This window comes from Carlito syrichta, unplaced genomic scaffold (genome assembly GCF_000164805.1).
Source record: "Carlito syrichta isolate Samal-C Ts95f unplaced genomic scaffold, Tarsius_syrichta-2.0.1 Scaffold304476, whole genome shotgun sequence".
Classification (NCBI taxonomy): Eukaryota; Metazoa; Chordata; class Mammalia; order Primates; family Tarsiidae; genus Carlito; species Carlito syrichta.
In genome coordinates, this window is record NW_007248572.1 from 679,426 (window position 1) to 698,994 (window position 19,569).

Genomic DNA, 19,569 nt, shown 5'->3' on the forward strand with positions numbered 1-19,569 from the left:
CCTTATGCTCCTCTTATTCCCTGGACATGTTTAAGGCCCTTTATGATGCTCAGATTCCATGGACATATCCAAGACTCCTTGTATTCCTCATGTTTCACTGACATATCCAAGTACACCTGTGCTCCTCAAATTTCATGGAGAGGTTAACAAAATCTGATGTTCCTCATATTCCATGGACATGTTTAAGGACCCCTATATTCTTCATACTGGATGGACATGTCCAACACCCCTATATTTCCCACACTCCATGACATGTCTAAAAACCCCTACATTTCTTATACTCCATTAACTTGTTCAATGCCCATTATGTTCCTAATACTTCTTGGATGTGTCCAAGACACCTCATTTTCCTCATATTCCATGGACATTTCCAAGGATCCCTTAAGTTCTTCATATTTTGTGGACATGTCCAAGGACTCCTTAGGCTCTCCATATTCCACTTAATGGCTAAGGTCCTCAATGTTTCTCAGACTCCATGGGCATATCCAAGGACCCCTATGGCCTTCTTATTGCATTAACATGTCCAAAGACCCTTATGCTCCTCATATTGCATAAACATATCCAAGAGTTCCAGTATTCCTCATATTCTGTGGTCATGTCCAAGGACCTCTATGTTTCTCATGCTCCTTGGAAATGGCCTAGGACTCCTATGTACCTTATATTACATGAACATATTCCTTGGGGACCACTATCTTCTTCACATTCCGTGGACATGTCTAAGGATTCCTATACCCCTCCTACTCGATGGAAGTGCCCAAGGCCTCTTATGTTTCTCATATCTTCTTCACATTCCGTGGACACATCTAAGGATTCCTGTACCCCTCCTATTCGATGGAAGTGCCCAAGGCCTCTTATGTTTCTCATATGAGAACAAGTTAATGGAGTATAAGAAATGTAGGGGTTTTTAGACATGTCATGGAGGGGTACAGGAATCCTTAGATGTGTCCATGGAATGTGAAGAAGATAGTTCCCTCTTTCTCCCTTATACATGTGAAGAAGATAGTGGTCCTCAAGGAATATGCTCATGTAATATAAGGGACATAGGAGTCCATTGGCATGTCCAAATGTTTCTCAGATTCCATGGACAAGTCTAAAAACCTTATGTCCCTCTTACTCCATGACAGGTTAAAAACCCCTATGCTCCTCAGATTTCATGGATGTGTCCAAGGATTCCATGTGTCTATACTTAATAAAAATGTCCAATGACTATTCCTCATACTTCATGGACATATCCAAAAATACTTCATGACATGTCCAAAACTCCCATGTTCTCCTATTCTGTTAATTTGTCCAAGGCCTCTTATGTTCCTCATATGCCAAGGACATGTCCGAGGGCCTCATGTTTATCATAGTCCGTGGACATGTCCAAGGATCCCTATGTGTCTAATATTCTGTGGTTATGTCCAAGGACCCCTATGTGTCTAATACTCCACGGACATGTCCAAGGACCCCTAGGTGTCTAATACTCCAGGGACATGTCCAAGGACCCCTAGGTGTCTAATACTCCATGGACATGTCCAAGGATCTCTATGTGTCTAATACTCCGTGGACATGTCCAAGGACCCCTCTGTGTTTGATATTCCATGAAATTGTCCTAGGCCCTTTATGCTCCTCAGACTCCATGTATTTATTCCTCCTCATGTTCCACAGACATTTCCAAGGATTCTTCTGTTCCTTGTATTTCATGGGCATGACCAGAGTCCCTATTTGACCTGAATTCCATGAACACAATAGGGTTTCTCTTTTGCGCTCATTCATGGACATGACAGTGTCCCTTATTCTTCTCTTATCTTATGCACTTTAAAATGCTGTGTATTTCCCCTTTAATCTATTGATATAACTCTGCCAGTGATGTCTCCTTGTTCCATGTTTTAACCTAGTTCCCTCTTTCTCCCTTTTACCATGGGCCTTACGAGATTTTTACTTTCTCGTCTTTCCATATCTATGGAAGGAGATGACAAGCGGCTGTTGGGTCATTCCCTGTGTTCTTTGGCTGGTGACACTAAAGTCAATTTCTGTCTTTGTTGGTGCCTCCCCTAAGGCAGAAGTTGGAGTCCCGCTGCCATAGCCAAATCATGCCAGCGTAACCCGACAGCCTCCCTCCTCTCCCCTTCCACAGCCTACCAGGGCTATGAGTCTCCATTCCTCCATGGTGTTGCAGTCATTCATTGTCCTCCTTATAAAGGTAGCCCACTTCAGTTTCCTTCAGCAGATTTGCTTTTCCTGCTTTTTAACCCTATGTTCACTGGTTTTCTACCATGACCCACCAAATGCTATTTTCCCTCTCTGAGATCCTCAGTCTGCTGGGTGTATTGCAAATTCCAGGGAAGGCTGAAGCTGCCCAGGTCTGAGCAGGCTCCTGACTACGCAGAGTCCTGATTTACCTATTCCGCAGGAACCCCTGGCAGCTCTGGCCCAGGGGCTTCCAAAGTCGCCACTCCCACAGGCTGGATGCGCCCTAGCCAGGTAGCCTCTGAGGTCAAGGGAGAGGTTGTGATGGGTCCCAGCAGGATGGTGCTGGGCAGGCAGCCTGGCTTCTGTGGCAAGAGGGGCCTGACAGGCTATTGGCTTAAGCACGTGGTTTTGGAGTCACAGAGGAGCCATGCAATGTTCCTGAGCTCCCACGGCTGCCCAGCAGGTTCTGTGTCTATACCAGCTTGGTCTCTACCACAATCCAAGGTGAATATTCTCCATTCTCATATTATAGCTGGGGAAACTGAGGTTTAGGGAGATTAAGTAACACTCCCAGAGTCCTGGCCAAGGACTGGAACTCTGGACATCTACATCCTGAGGCTTGTACTTTCCCCCGTCATAGCCCACTACTTCTCATAGACCCATGTTGTATTTGCTTAGCGTTGAACATTTTACCCTTTATTTCTAAAGAATTTCAGAAATACAAAAAGATGACAAAAACAACATAAAGCTTTCTCACATCCCTTCATCCCACTTCCCCGAATGTTAACATCTTATGTGATCACAGTACATGCCAGGCACGGTGGCTCATGCCTCTAATCCCAGCACTTTGAGAGGCCAAAGTGGGAAGATCACTTGAGCCCAGGAGCTCGAGACTAGCCTGGGCAACACAGTGAGACCTCATCTCTAAAAAATGAAAAACAACAACAACAAAATTTTTTAAAAATCACAGTACAATGGTGAAAACTAGGAAGTTAACGTTTGTACAATATGATTAATCTACAGATTTTAATTCACATTTCATCAATTATCCCACTAATATGCTTTTTCCAGTAGGATTCCATTCAGGAACTCACCTTAACAAATGTTTTAAAGGTAGGACACTGTTATGGGCTTCTGGGGGACAGGGGACACCTCACCTTCAGGATCTGCTGGGTTAATTTTTAAATAAGGCTCACAGTCTGTTCCTCCCTCCCAGGGAGGCTGAGATGACCTCACAAAGCTCCTCTGGGGTCACAACAAAACAGCACAAGCTAGCACAGGGCTTGCAGGTACAGCGGGGCCCAGCAGGCAGAAGCCTGTGGTGAGTGGGAGTCAGGGGACAAGGAGTTGGTGTCTCTAGAGGACCCAGGGGACAGTTGGTGGCTTGGTGAGACTGTAGGAACTCAAAGGAGGTGAGTAGAATGAGCCACTCTCGCCCTATGTCACAGACCCCTTAGGCTCAGTTCAGATATTACCTTCTCCATAACTTCCCCTGCCCACAAATGGTGCCCCTCTGTCCACGATGCCAGGTCTTATTGCAGAACACGGGGCTGTTCTGCTCTTCCCTGCTAGGTGCAAAGGCAGGGAGGGGGCTTGCACACCTTGGTGTGTATTTAGAAGTTTCGCTGGCCTGGGCCACCAAATATGGGTATGGCAAATGGGTGGGAAACAGCTGGCTGGAGGTGGGCTGGGTGGCCCTGCAGGCAGAGTCCTGGCTGGTCCTCAGTCAGGGCCTCAGGAGGGACAAGGCTTGGGTCCCAATCTCTGTTTAAGTGCAGGCAGGCCACCTCGCAAGAAAGCCCATGGGGGTGGGGGTTGCGTGGAAAAGTGAGCAGGTAGCCTGGTGCCACTCCACCCTGGAAGGTGCCACAGGGCTGGAATTTCCAGGGCTGCTGAGATGGGGGTTAGAGGCTGGAGGGACCCGCTGCTGCTGCTGACCGCCCTGGCCCTGGTCCTGGGCCACGTCCAGCAGTGGGATGGCTTCCGGGAGATGCCCATGAGCAGGAAGAACAAGAACGCCACGCTCACCTTCTTCATCCAGTCCTACAATAACGCCAGCAATGACACCTACTTATTTCGAGTCCAGAAGCTAATTCAAAGTCAGATGCAGGTTTGTGCCTTGGTTTCTCCAGATGTCAGCAGGGCCCCCATTCCCGCCCATTCTAATACACAGGATTTCTAACGGGGCTCCCAAGAGAACCAGCCAACAGTGCCTGACTGCAGATTGCCTTAGTGACACGTCCAGGTACCTGGAGTGAACCCTTGCTCCACCACTTTTACTCAGAGGAAAGTGTCCCCTGAGGTCTCCCGTTGTCTTCCCTGGAAAGACCTGCCTTTCATTCTCATATTAGGCCCCTTGTCCCTGAGGCTCTCAGCTGCTCTCCCCTGGGATGCCTTGCCTTTCATTCTGGTATTAACCTCACCAGAGTGGCAGCACCCAAGGAAAGTTTTGCTTTCTGTAAGGGTCTCATTTGACAAAATACCAACATCCTCTGTAGGCCCCTCTCCCCACGTGTTTTCAACATCCAGGGTTGTGAATCACAGTCTGGGTGTTCTGTGTTCTACAGAACCTTGGAATTACATAGAGGGTTTATGTTTTTTTTTTTTTTGTGGGGGTGGAAAAATGAGAGCTAGGGTTCAGGCAGTCACCTCCTTTTTTGTTTAACACATGCAAATCATCTGAACTATAACAATTGGAGGATGATAGAGGAATGGAAAGCTAAGAACCACATTTATGGGTCCAGCCTTGCCTCAATGTCAGATGGTAAATGATACGGTCACCCCTTGGTATCCAGAGGGGTGGTTCTGGGATCCTGTGGGTATGCACACCTGAGCATCCTCAAGTCCCCAATATAAGATGGCCCGTTATTTACATATAACATATGCACGTCTTCCTATATGACTGAAATCATCTCTAGATAACTTGTAACGCCTGGTACAAAGTCAATGCTACATCAATAGTTGTTAGACTATATCGTTAAAGGATAATAGCAAAAAAGTCTATACATGTTTAGTACAGACATAACCATCCATTTTTTTTTTCTGAATATTTTCAGACTGTGGTTGCTTGAAATCATGAGGTTGAACCTACGTTTATGGAAGGCCGACTGTATATGTTAGAGCAGAGGTGATCCTACATCTTAGCTCAATTAGTCACACTTGGGAGAAAATAATTTGCTACGGCAAAGACCTCTGACCGGAGAGAAAGATGTCTGGAACAAAGTAAAACCAGTCAGGCAGGAAGGCTTGGGCAGGGATTGTCCAGCGGTCCCCAGTGCAGGCAGGCCCTTCTGCCACAAGGTGGCGACATTGCTCCCTGGGTGCGTCTTGGGTCTGCTTCCTAAGGATAATCCGAGACTCCCAGGAGGGTCTTGTGAAGTCGATCTGGCTCACAGAGCGGGTCAGAAAACAAGAGGGAAGCATGCCTTTGCCAGTATTATGCCTATTCTTACTACTACTACTAACTACTACTACTACTACTACTATTCATATAATAGTAGTTGGAGTCTCACTCTGTCGCCCAGGCTGGAGTGCAATGGCACACTCACGGCCACCGCAGCCTCGACTTACTGGGCTCAGACAATCCTTCCGCCTCAGCCTTCCAAGTAGCTGAAACTACAAGCACACATCACCATGTCCGTCTAATTTTTTGATTTATTGTAGAGATGAGGTCTTGTCAAGTTGCCCAGGCTGGTCTCAAACCTGTAGGCTCAGGCGATTCTCTTAACTCAGCCTCCCAAAGTGCTGGGATTATAGGCATGAGCCACTGTGCCTGGCTCCTACTATTATTTAACAATCATGTCTAACAAGGAGGAGGAAAACACTTTGCATGCTGGAGTGCCACCTCAGTTTACAACAGTGTTTTAGTGTTTTCACACACTGGGAGTGTGAGGTCAGTATGGCCAGGCCTGGCGCAGTCCCACAGTGTACCCACACTTGGACGATGCCTGCATGCTGGGGTGCTTTTGGTGGCTTCCGGGACTCGGACCCTGGCACTTCCCTCTGGCCTAAACCCCACTACCTTACCCCAAAGTTTCCTAAGCCTGTCTTCCTCCCAGGAACAGGGTGGGCATTCTTTTCTTCTGTCACCACTCAGCAGGGGCCAAGCCATCTCACTGTGCTTGACATCTGGGGACGGCTGCAGGGGGCATCTCCCCTCTCCAGTGCAGAGATGCTCTGATCCACACATTGACCGGGGGTCCAGCTCAGAGCCCAACGGGGAGCATTAATTCTCCAGCTATCTGTGGGAGTGCCTTTATAGACCCAGGCCTTCCTTGCCCAACGGAGGCTGCTAAATAGCTTGCTCAGGGTCACAGCTTTGGGGAATGGGAAGGCATGCCCAATGACTTTTATTCCCAAACCTGTGATCTGAGTTGTGTTGCCAAACCGCCTTCCTTAAGGTTGGTTGAAAAGGGGAGTAGGGAGGGACGTGGTGGCCACCGGGCAGAGGGTAGGAATTGGAGGCCTCTCTCTGCACTATGAGAACCCTGCACCCACCTGGGCATGGCCTGTGGTTGCCAGGCAACCCAGCTTGATGTCACTGTCCCTGTCCTCAGGATGGAAGGGAAACAGGTACAGCAAGGGCAGTCCAGGCCTGGCGGGGGAGTCCAGCCAGAAGGGGAGTAGGGATCTGGGATTTTGGTGGGGGTAGTTCTGGGAACAAGGACTGTGGTCAGGGCTTTGTTCTGGGTCTGACTTCCCAGAAAGGGCCAGCCATGGGTTGCTGGAGCCACACTAACCTCCGATGGCTTCTCGGCAGCTGACGACAGGGGTAGAATATATGGTCACCGTGAAGATCGGCCGGACCAAGTGCAAGAGGAACGAGACAAAAAATCCCTTCTGCCCTCTGCAAAAGAAGACTCTGAAGAAGGTGGGTGGCAGGGTGCTCCAGAGGGGCTTAGAATCAAAGAAGAAAAGCAAACAAGTCAGAAGCTCTGGTTGGCCATGGCAGCTCCTCCAGTTGTGCAGATGGGCCACCAGGGCACAGCCCAGGGCTGCTGACTCCTCTGAGGCAGTGGGGATGGAGGAAGGCTTTGGGCTTGGGCCGGCACAGCCAAGATCAGGCCTCTGGGCACCAGACTCCCTTCCTGCCTGGCAGCTCCCCAGGACCCCAGGGGACCAGGGTTTCTTTCTTCTTGGGGTCCTTGTCTGGTCTTCACTGTCACTCACCAGGTCTCTGTGAGCTGTCCCCTTTCCTCCTCACCCCTTTCTGTTTTCTGGCTCCTCAGTGGCATCCCCACATGCTGGCAGATACTAGGGTCTCCCCTGTGGGTGCAGTGCAGGGATGGGAGACAGTGCTGCTGCCACTGCCTCTGACCGGGCTGCAGACTCCAGGTGCACTTGCTGCGGGTCCCCAGGGCTGGGTGGGGAGCCCAGGGTGGTGGTCCTTTTCCAAGTTGGCCCATCCCACCCTGTGACCTTGGTAGCTGGTCCCTACATCCTTGGGGTCCCTGAGCAGCCACGGGACAGGTCCGAGGAGCACATGCCTGTGACTGGCCTGTGAAGCACTTCCCCAGAGGCTGATGGTTGCCTGCCCTCTTCCACAGAGCCTGATCTGCAAGTCATTGATCTACACGGTGCCCTGGGTGAACTACTACAAGCTCTGGAACACCTCCTGCCTGGATCCCTGACGCCACGGAGACCCTTGCGAGGTCCCGCTGGCCATGCTGTGTCTGGCTATGATAAAGCTCTGAAAGATCTTGTCTACCTCGTTGGGGTCTTGCTACACATGCACGCGTGCACACACACACACACACACACACACGTACGCACACCTATAGACGAGGCCTCAGTCAGCTGACTGAGTTGTTCTGAAACTCCAGAGGTACTTGTCTCCCTCACTGAGGTCTCACTACAGACATACATGCGCACACACAGGCACACACACAGGCAGACACACACATGCACATTCACACTCACCCCACTCACACTTGTGACACCCTCACAAGTACTCTTAATGCTCACGTGCATGTATATCCACCTTCATACCCTCACACATGTACCTACCCCCTCACACAACATCTGAAGCACACACACTCACACTCTGCACAGAGTGTTGATAACTCTGGGGAGACCTCATCCTTCTGTCTGTCCAACCATTTCCCTGGGGAGACTCATCCTTCTGTCAGTCCTGCCATCTCCCTGGGAAGATCTCATCCTTCCATCTGTCCCATTGTCTCCCTGGGGAGACCTCATTCTTCTGTCTGTCTGTTGTCTCCCTGGGGAGACCTCGTTCTTCCATCTCTCCCACTGTCTCCCCAGGAAGACCTCGTCCTTCCGTCTGTCCCACCATCTCCCTATGGTTTTTCTGGGCTCAGGCATATCCTTGACCTGTGGCCGGGTACAAGGAGTCCATTTCTCTCCTGCTGCTCCCCAAACACAGCAATCGCACATGCCTTCGTGAGTGTGTCTGAGGTCCCCAAGACCAAACAGGCTGAGTGGTCACTAGGAAGACTCATGGGGCTCAGTATAGAGTCATACTTGCAGCTGTGACTTATGCTACAAGGGGCACAAGACAAAATCCCAAAGGCAAAAGCTGTCAGGGCCAAGTCCAAAAGGTCAGGCGTGAGCTTTCAGAGTCCAGTGCCATTACCCAGGGTGAGCTTGGTTCCCCCAGCAGAAGGAGGTGCCACACGCATGCATATCTCACCTGTGACTACACATGTGAAATGTCCTTAAGACCCAAGCACCTGGGTTTTGTTGGGGGCCGGTCACATGGAAGTTTTTGTATGACATGCTCCAACATTCCAGACTCTCAGAGGAGAGCAGGTATCTCTTGTGCTCTCGCTGCTGACACACAGTGTAGACATACTGACACCCTCTTAGCTGTGGGAAGAGTTTTCCATCAGGTAGGGGACAGTTTACCCCCAGGTCCCCAGACTCCAGTCAAGGCCAACCTTGCAAGTTGTCTTTCTAAGGATAGCAGCTCTGGGCAGCCGTTTGTGTACTTTTCCGCAGAGTTCCTTAGCATCCTGTGTTCTCCTGGATGGTGACATGAGACCTGTACTTTGTCCCCTCCTGTGACCTGCAGTAGAGTGGAGAAAGTTTGCGCTAGACAGAGCAGGGTATGGATAGGGCTGAGGGCACTAAGTGTCCCACTTCTGCATGACTCTGTCCTCTGCCAGGCCAGTACCACCAGCTGGTCACTTGAGAGAGCAGGGCCAAAGGAGGGGACTGAATGTGTAAGCTATAAGCAAGCTCTTCAGTGTGCCAGAAAGGCCTGGGGCAGACGAGAGGACTAAGGGAAATATTTAAAGGTGCAAGAAAAAAAAGGCAGAAAGTGTTCAGTTCTGCAATCCTAACATCACCAAGGGATGGTGGGGTGTCCATTGCCAGCCTGCTGCTTGTGTTGCTCCTCTGGTCATCGGGACCACCCTATGAGATGGCAGCTCTCACCTCCACTTCATGGCTGAAGCGCCTTCAGGAACAACTGTTGTCCACACGCCAACACCCCAGCTGAGTGTGGCCCAGGGGTTGAACTTCTAGAAGTGGATTCATATAATGTATGCTTTTCATACATTCCTGGCTTCTTTCATTGAGTGTATCCATGCTATTGATGTTTACTTCTATTACTGTATAAAATTTCATTGTGTAAATATGTAACTTTTTATCCATGGTACAGGTAATGCATTTTGGGGTAGTTTTCAGCTTGGATGTGCACACATGTTTCTATTGGGTACATGCCTAAGAGAGGAGTTGACTGGTAATAGGTCATATATACAAGGGAGGACCCCCCAAAACCCAGTATTTATTTGTGAAAAATTTGTGTATTAATTCTTATGTGTTTAAAGCAGGAGGTATCACACTTCCAGACTTCAAACTTTACTATACGGCTACAGTAATCAAAACAGCCTGGTACAAGAAAAGGCACATAGACCAATGGAACAGGAGAGAGATTTCAGAAGCAAAGCCTCAATTCCTCAACCAACTTATCTTTGACAAAACCTCCAACAACAACCACTGGGGAGAGGAGAACCTATTCAGTAAATGGTGCTGGGAAAATTGGCTGACCAAATGCAGACGATTAAAACAGGACACCTAGCCGGGTTCGGTGGCTCAGCCTGTAATCCCGCGCCTTTGGGAAGCTGAGGTGAGTGGATTGCCTGAGCCCGCGGGTTCGAGACCCACCTGGGCAGCGAGACCTCATCTCTACAATAAATCAAAAAATCAGCCGGGCGTGGTAGCGCGCGCCTGTAATTCCGGCTACTCAGAAGGCTGAGGCGGAAGGATCGCCGGAGCCCAGCAGGTCGAGGCTGCGGTGGCCGGGAGCAGCCACTGCACTCCAGTCTGGGCGACAGAGTGAGACTCCAACTCAAAAAAAAAAAAACAGGACCCCTACCTATCACCATACACAAAAATTAACTCTAAATGGATCAAAGACCTAAATCTAAAACTTCAAACTATAAGAATCTTAAAAAATGCAGGAGACACCCTTATGGAAATTGGAACTGGCAACCAATTCCAACCAATTCAGAACCCTAAAGGCCAATACCTTAAGAAATAAGATAGACAAATGGAACCTCATCAAACTAATGAGCTTCTGCAAAGCAAAAGAAACCATCAAGAGAGTGGGGAGACAGCCCACAGAATGGGAAAAAATATTTGCCAACTGTATATCTGACAAAGGCCTAACATCTAGGATCTACAAGGAACTCAAACGCACTGAAAGGAAAAAAGCAAACAGCCCCTTTAAAAAGTGGGTAAAAGACATAAATAGACACATAGAAGAAGATATATGGGCAGCCAACAGACACATGAAAAAGTGCTCAGACTCACTCATCATCAGAGAAATGCAAATCAAAACCACACTGAGATACCACCTCACCCCAGTAAGAATGGCCATCATTAATAAAACAAACAACAGATGCTGATGAGGATGTGGAGAAAAAGGAATGCTTCTACACTGCTGGTGGGATTGCAAACTAGTGTAACCTCTTTGGAAGACAGTGTGGCGATTTCTGAAAGAACTAGAAATTGACCTATTGGGAATATACCCAGAGGAACTCAAATCATTCTACAAAAAAGATACCTGCACACACATATTTGTTATAGCTATTCACAATTGCAAAAACATGGAACATGGAACATGCTGCCCATCGAAGTTGGACCAGATTTTTTTAAAATGTGGTACATATACACAATGGAATATTATGCAGCCAAAAAGAAGGACGTACATATGGACTTCGCAGCAACTTGGATGAATTTGGAGTCGATCATACTCAGTGATGTCTCCTAGAACAAAGAACAGTACCATATGTTTTCACTCATAAGCAGACCTTAAACAATGATCATAATACTATAAGAAAGGGATTGGCAGTAGTAGGAATTTTCCAGGGAAGGGGAGGTGGGATTGGCAGTTGAGAGAAACTGCCAAGGGAGAGAGGGGCACACCTCATCAACAAGAGTACCTGCATAGTAAACATTTGTACATCTTACCCTGAATTGTACCCCACATCTTTAAAATTTCAACAAATTTTTAAAATTCTTATGTTTTTAAGATTCAGTTGCCTTCAAAGTTCTCTCCGTTTGATGCAATATACCTATCGAGATCCTTTTTTCACTGCTCAAAACAGCTTTGAACTTCTCAATATTGATGCCTTTTAGTGATTCTGCTGTTTTTTGTTTCACCTCTTCTACATTGGCAAAATGTTTCCCTTTGAGGACTTTTTTCACTGGGGAAACAAAAAGTTGCTCAGGGTGAGATATGGTGAATAGGGAGGGTAGGGCACGGAGGTCATGCTGCTTTTGGTCAGAAGTTACTGAACACTCAGCACAGTGTGGACAGGTGTGTTGTCATGGTGGAAGAACCAGTCACCTGTTTGTTCCTTTTTAGGTCCCCCATCGAATGATCGGTCTTTGGCTATTTTTGTTCAAGGCCTTTTAACATTTTTTTTTTTAACTTGATCTGCCTCCCTAATGTTACTTAATTATTGATTTAAATCTTATCCAATCTCCATGTTCTTATTTGTTAAGTATTGTTTATTTACATGGTCTAATTGTTCTACTTGTATCTTTACTTTAGCAATTTCACATTGACACTATTTTTTTCTATAATGTCTTACTAAAACTTCATGGTACTGCTGTGAACATTTGCAAGTGAGCTCTCCTGGCCCACCTGCCCGTCTCCCTTCTGTGACTGGCACACAGGCAGGGCCGGTGTAAGCGGCACCCAGGACATGTGTGGCCTCCAGTGGCTGAGGATGAAGAGGCAGCACTGCGGAGTGCTCTGGCGGTGGACTGTCTGGGTCCTGAGCCTGGCTGACAGAACATACGCGCGGGACTAGATGCATGCCCACTTGACATACCCGTGTCCATGTCCTGGTTGTGATGGTTTTCTGTAACGACTTCCAATGTGACTGTGTGGGGAGGTAGTGAAGAGAACAGAGGACTCTGCACTGCCCTTCTGACTTCCTGCAGGCACATCAGTATATATTTTTTAATGTTCAAAAAACATTGGCAACAAAATCCAGGAGACAGATGTGAACAGATGTTCCCCATTTCCTTCCTTCCTCCTGAGGACGGCTGTCCCTGCCTTAGGGACGGTGCAGCCCAGATGCCAGCAGAGTGCTGACTAGCATGGAATCACTGCCCTGCTCCCGCCCAGGTCCCACGAGCAGCTGGTACTGATGTGAATACCTGCTCGCGCTGGGCCTGTGGAGCAATCCACATGCCTTTTCATCACCGATTTGTGAACACCAGAAGTAGGCGGTGGCGTTCCCAGGTAAAGATGAGGCAATCATCCGGCAACATTGCTCCAGAGAGTTGGTAGAGGGGACCCCCACTCGGATCTGCATGAGACGGGGTCCTGAGCATCCAGAGCTTTGGCAGAGTGGGCAGAAGCCCCCAAATCATCCTTTCAAGCTCCCGTGACACTTGGCACAGCCACTGTGCATCTCAGCTCACAGTCCCCATGGGCGAGGGTGCCCTGTATGTGCCCTGCCTCTGTCCTTTCAGGTGTCACCTTCCTGTGCATACTGGCTCAACTTTCAAATGCCAGCTTCTGTGCCCTTGTCTCTGCTGTTGACTGTGCCCTGGAGCCACCCACAGCCGGAGGTGCCAGGGAATCAATGCCCCCAGAAGCCCATCCTGACTGGACCTATTGAATAATTCCCCAGGTCTCCTCAGGTGAATGTGTGTGTGTTTTATACGATGTCCCCAGAGTTTGCCAGGGGTACTAAACCCCAGGATGTTTGTCCAAGGTCTTGGGGAGGAGATCTCCCTCCCTCCCTTACCATATTCAAATGAGGACACACATGACCCACAAGCTGAGATCACATGGGGGAGGATGCAGAGTGGAATGAGCCTGGTGATATCGTTCCACTGCTGATGTGCCCTCCGTGGAAAGGGTGCCCCTTGAACACAGCACCCCTGGCTTCTCCCTGACCCCATCATTCCTCTCCTGTGGGAACTAATCTGATTGGTCTACTTGAGAAGCATCAAGTCGATCCTTCCACCCACAGGGGGTACATACAAGGGAGGACCCCAAAACACCCAGAATTGTTTTTTGGAGCGTAGTCCCTTGTAGTACAGGCTTCCCCTGCTAAATGTGTGTTCTAGGATCCCATTGGCATCCGTGGACCAGCTAGTGCTGTGAGAGGCTGTGTTCAGCTTCAGTGAATGTTTTTTTGAGATTCCTTCAACGCGTTTGACCACTTCATGATGGGTGATTTACGAGTGCACCTGCCCACACCACACTGTGTTCAGCAGTTTTTGACCAAAATACGGCATGACCCATGCCCCACCCTCCCTATTCACCAGATCTTGCTCCGGGCTACTTGTTTTTGTTTCCCCATTGAGAAAGTCCTTAAAGGGAAAACGTTTTGCAGATGTGGAAGAGGTGAAACAAAAATAGCAGAAGCACTAAAGGGTATCACAATGGACGAGCTCAAAAACTGTTTCGTCTCGACAGGTGTATTGCATCCAACGGGGAGGACTTTAAAAGACACTGAAGTATAAATATGTAAGAATAAAGACATAGTTTTTTACGTATATATTCTGTGTTTTGGGTACCCCTCGTATTTTCCTTTGTTCCTCCAGGAGAGGACTTGGCTCGTGGACAGACCAACTGAGGTCCAAGGTTGCCAGTGCGAGGGGGTAGAAGTCTAGCTCTGGAGTCTGGAATTGGAAAGGGCACTTGTCTGCAAAAACATGGCCCATCTCCCAACCTGGTGCTTCTCAGCAACAAGGGCCTGAGTGTCTTAGTCCTTTGTGCCATTTCTCCTCATCTCACAGTTTAGGCACAGAGGGGTGCTCTTCGCTAGGCCCCTCAGAGGTGCCATCCCAGGTGTCATCTGCCAGGATCCCTGGGCTGTTCAGTTGCTTTGAGCTTCTTCTCTCTCCTGCTTCTTACCTTCTCCACCTTATTTTAAGCTGTGGAGAACCCTTCCTGATGGGAGGAGGGGGCAAGGGTCTGCCGTCCTGTAGGTTTAAGCTCTCAGGCCAGGAGTTCAGGTCCCCTCATTTAATCCCCAACACTGCCCTGGCCCAGCAGTCCTTCAGATGATATTACTATGAGCTGAAGAATTTAGAAAAAAGGAAAAAAGGGGAGAATCACGATCTTAAGAGAAGAGGTTGACAGACATTTATTGTGTACATTGAGGACGGCTACCGCTCGCAAGACATTCTCAGAGTGAGTGGGCCAGGTATGTGCTCCAGGACTCCTAGCTGCTGCTGCAGTTTTGTTTCAGAATTCTGTACTTTTCAAACCAGGGTATAGTAAACATGGAGAAGCAGCACTCGATTTGCTAAAACAAAAAAACAAAAACAACATTTTAAAAATGCTAGGTAAAATCTAGACGGGAGAAAAAAAGGATGTGAGACATGGCAGTGGGGAACATGACTCCATCCCACCATTCCCCCGGTCTAGTTCTGACCACAGACAGAAGTATATTTTCTGGAACGATCCCAGCAACATTACTATGAAGTGGCTGAAACAAAAATCGATATCAAACCTGGTTTTCTGAAATAAAGTGTCTGCATAGCCTATATTCACCATGGAAACTACCAATTCTTCTTCTCCATCTTTATTTTTACTCATGTTTTATTTTTACTTCACTCCTTCTTTACTTGACCTTTATTGGGTTCATCGATCCATCCATCCATTCATCCATCATCCATTCATCCATCCGTTGATCCATCCATCCATCCATTCATCCTTTCATTCACCCATCCTTCCTTCCCTCCATCTGCTCATCCATCCACTTATCTGTTCATCTATTTTCCATCTGTCCATCCATCAATCCACCCATCAATTTTTATTTATCCATCAATGTATCCTATCTTCCATTCTTCCATCTACTCATCCATCCTTCCACCCACCCATCCCTTCCTTCCATCCTTTCATTCAGTCCATCAATCTTTGCTGCAATTGCCCATTCATTCGCGGCTTCATTGCATCATCCCTCTCCTTCCTTTCACTCTATTCACTCCCAAATTTCCCTTTTCTTTTGTTACTTCATTCTTCTCCCTCAATACAAGATCATTACTTTACACAGTTTCTACATGTTATTGATGATAATTTCTTAGTGTGACTTTGCTTCTTACTCTTCATTTGAAAGCCCGGTACGGGGACATAGGAGGCTTCAGCATCTACATTTCTCTTAAAATAGAAATCAGGATACCAACTCCACCAAAAGTTCTCTTTTCTTTTCTTTAGCATTATCCTGAGTTATTCTTTTTGTAGAGTTCATCATCTTCTCCAGGAAAAAAATAAAGGAGTCTACCTTGGTAGATTTTGGAGTATTGTCCATGCAGGAGCTGAGGAGAGAGCCCATGAATGGACACGTTTCTGTGCCGAGAACACCCAGGCCATCGTGCCCAGTGTGACCACTGAATTTATGAACTAAACCAGGACACGTTATAAGCAGCAGGGGAGATTTATCATGATGATACTCAGAAACTGAGCATGGTCAGGACTCTTCCAGTCGGGGTGGACCATCCTGTCATTCTAATTTTAATTGGTTAGGCTAAAGTTAGAGATTTATGGGGCTGTGACCCTTCAAGACTCCTCTGCAGATGGACCCACCCTGACTATGTCCACTGCCATGGTGTGACCCAGGGGAAGGGGGCACATCAGAATCTGAACTACCTTGGGGGCTTGGCTGCTGGGCAGATCACACTCACACAGGTGTGTTCCCCCAACCTACCCTCGCCCTCATCACCAGTGGAATCCTCGCTGAACTTGTGTCTTCATCTCCTCCTCCTCCTTGCCTGTCACTGCTGGTGAGAGGAAAGAGGAAAGAGCCCGGTGGTGGCGAGTCCTTTTCATGCGATGCTCAGACACTCAGCTGGGCACCAGCCAGGCTCCCCTGGCTGCTACAATATGAAGAACTGGTGGCCTCCCTTGCCCAGGATGTCTTCTGCAGCTGGGCCCTCAACTCGTCCCACTGGACCCGTTCAGCCTCCTCAAGACCTTTCACTTAGCATAAGGGCAGCTCCTGGGCCATCTCCTCCTCATCCTCCTCCTCCTCTCGGAGGAAGGAGAGATCATCCATATGCCCTTTGCAAGCATGCTTGAGTAAGTTCTAAACAATGCTACCCCATCTCACCTACAACCCCAGAAAATCCCCATTGGAAAATGCATTCTGCCCCCATCCAAATGCTTTCCCTAGTACCTTGTGCAGTGCCCCTTCCTGGGGGCCGCAGAGTGTGGTCTCTGACTTCAGGCAGGTAGTCCGCTGCATGTGCACACAGATATGGTACTCCATGTGATCTGTCACCTGTGGGCCGGGGGTGAGGGGATGGGGGGAGGCACCGCATGACCTCTCCCACCTGCAGTGCCTTTCCACCATGCAGGGGAGCTCCTTCCCACCATGCCCGGGGCCAGGAGCTTATCCTGGGCGGATTGGGGGCTCCTCACTCCCTTTTCCATCTGACTCTGCTTTTCTTTTGTCATTCAAAGAGAATTCACCAGAATCACCAGAAACACGACCTTTCTCTGTGGGCAAAGCCTCCCCTTGGGTCGCCCAAATGCTGCTGCTGATTCTGGTGGGGTCTGTCGGCCTTCTCTGTAAAGGACCAGAGAATGAACATTTTAGGATGTGTGGTCCACGTGGTCTCTGTGGCAATGGCTCAATCTGGCCGATGTAGCATAAAGCGGCCACAGGCAGCATTCACACACGGGGCACAGCTGGCTACACTAACATAGCTTCCAAAGGTAGGCAGCAGGTAGGGTTGTCCCTAGGGATGGCATCAGTTGAGGCCCTGGTCTTGGTTTCATTTAAGTGACCTAACCTCATCCACCCTAGTGAATTTACTTTTCTCTGGAAATGCTCCTGTCCGGCTGAAGGAGGCTGAAGTCACTCACTTAGGACTTTTCCTGGTACCTGTGTCCCTGACCGGGGCCCTGGTGGGGGTTGGGGGGAGTCACCCACTGACCTGCCTCTTCACATTCAGGACACGCAGGATCCTGAATTTGTACTTGTCCTCATTTTGCCTATTGAACTCATCGATGAAAAACTGCAAGACATCTTTCGCATTTCCTTGAACTCCAGACTCTTCTTGGACTCTTATAAAAGTTTTCTTCCCTGCTTGGCAGGTGAGGGCTGCCAGGGCCACCAGAACAGACAGCAGGAGCCATGGGGCCTGCCTGGATCTGGCCATCATCCCTTGGCTGGGGAGGAACAGCGAGAGCCCCTCCTGGGCCCCGCAGACAGGCGGGTCGCACTGCCTCTGCCCACCTGGCTGGATTTAAGGACAGCCTGACATGGACACCCAGCCTCTTGTCCTCCTCCTCTGTGTCTGCGGTGACTGAGGAGACAGCGGGGGACTTGGCAGGGGCTGGCAAGCTCACTCCCACGCTCTGTTTTGTTTTGCATAAGTTCACATCTCACACACACTTTTCTTCTTTTTGGGGGGTGGTTTCTCGGCAACACAGCCTCCGGTGGGCCCAGTACACTCTTGGCGGAAGCCAGGCAGGGTTCTGTTCACAGAGTGCCCCTCTGAGAACATATTGGCAGACGCTCTAGTGATCAGACTTGGCCCGGGGCGGTGGGGCACGTGGGACCGATGACAGCCTTACACACGGGATGAACCCCGGGGTGTCTGCAGGGTGAAGGGTGAGTCAGCTGAGGAGTGTGGAGACTGGGCAGAGACCCCTGGAGGAGGGGTCATCAAAGGATACCCACTGTAGGCACTCATTTATGTTTCTTGTTTTTTAGAGACAGGGTCTTACTCTGTTGCCCAGGCTGGAGTGCAGTGGTGCGATCATAGCTCACTGCAGCCTTGACCTCCTGGGCTCAGGAGATCCTTCTCCCTCAGACTCCTGAGTAGCTGGGACTACAGGCACACACCACCAGTCTTCCACATGGACACACACAATCCCACATGTCAACACTCACACCGAGACACACACACACACACACACACACACACACACACACACACACACACACACACAATTACCTCACTCCATCTTCAAGGGGCAGGGTTTTTTTCCCTTTTTTCTCATGTCAACACTCACACCGAGACACACACACACACACACACACACACACATACACACACACACAATTACCTCACTCCACCTTCAGGGGGCAGGGTTTTTTTCCCTTTCTTCTTCCCCTTCCTCCCTCCCTGTGACAGGGTGCCCTCTGCTACCAAGGCTGGATGCAGTGGCATGATCACAGCTCACATCACCCTTGAACTCTGACCTCTAACCATCCTCTGCCTTAACCTCTCAAAGTACTGGGATTATAGGTGTGAGCCACCATACCTGGTCTGTTATTTTAAATTTTTTTAGAGACAGGCTAGAACGCCATAGCGCGATCACTGCTCACTGCGGTCTCAAACTCCTGGGCTCAAGTGATCGTCTTGTCTCAGTCTCCCAAGCAGCTGGGACTACGTTCTTTTGTTCTTTAAAAACGAGAGAGAGCAGAGTCTGATGATTCCAAAGGTCTTCCTTCCTGGGGCCACATACTGCTGCTGCCTCGTTAGAAGTCCCTCTTGATTGGGAAGGTAGGCAGAAGGTTCTCTCCTAAAATGATGTCAAAGAGAGTTGGGTCCTTCCCTGCAGGAGTTGGTGGAGAAGGGAGCAGGACCCAGGGGTGGGCCTCACTGGCTTCAGGGGTCACTCCTTGGAAGCAGGTGGAGGCTGATGGGGCCCCTAGTGTCACTGCAGCAGGCAACACTATGCAAGGGCTGCCTTGGCCTCCTGGCTGTGCCCTGGGGCTGCCTTGGTTTGTCTGGGGCCCAGTGGCCAAGAGGCACAGCGATAAGCCGGCCACTGCTGGCCCTGGTGCAGTGTTTCCCAGCTGCTCCTCCGGGGCACCCTTGGGCAGCTGCATGTGAATGTCCAGGCTCTTCTCGGTGGGTGGTTTTGTGAATATCAGCCCATGGCAGAGGCCATCTGTCTTCTTCCTCAGTGGTAGTACTGCATTTTGTTTTGGCGCGTGGCAT

The 19,569-nt window shown here is 49.2% G+C and overlaps 2 protein-coding genes across 2 annotated transcripts; one reads left to right on the top strand and one right to left on the bottom strand.

The window, feature by feature from the left end:
* Positions 1 to 4,072: 4,072 nt before the first annotated feature.
* Positions 4,073 to 7,805, top strand: CSTL1 (cystatin like 1). Its single transcript, XM_008060016.1, has 3 exons — positions 4,073 to 4,285; positions 6,935 to 7,045; positions 7,722 to 7,805. Exons 1-3 carry the CDS (start codon positions 4,073 to 4,075, stop codon positions 7,803 to 7,805), a joined length of 408 nt encoding a protein of 135 aa, XP_008058207.1.
* A 7,029-nt stretch (positions 7,806 to 14,834) lies between these two features.
* CST11 (cystatin 11) lies at positions 14,835 to 17,778 on the bottom strand. Its single transcript, XM_008060017.1, has 3 exons — positions 17,551 to 17,778; positions 16,788 to 16,892; positions 14,835 to 14,918 (listed from the first exon to the last, which is right to left on the bottom strand). Exons 1-3 carry the CDS (start codon positions 17,776 to 17,778, stop codon positions 14,835 to 14,837), a joined length of 417 nt encoding a protein of 138 aa, XP_008058208.1.
* Between the last annotated feature and the right edge of the window lie 1,791 nt (positions 17,779 to 19,569).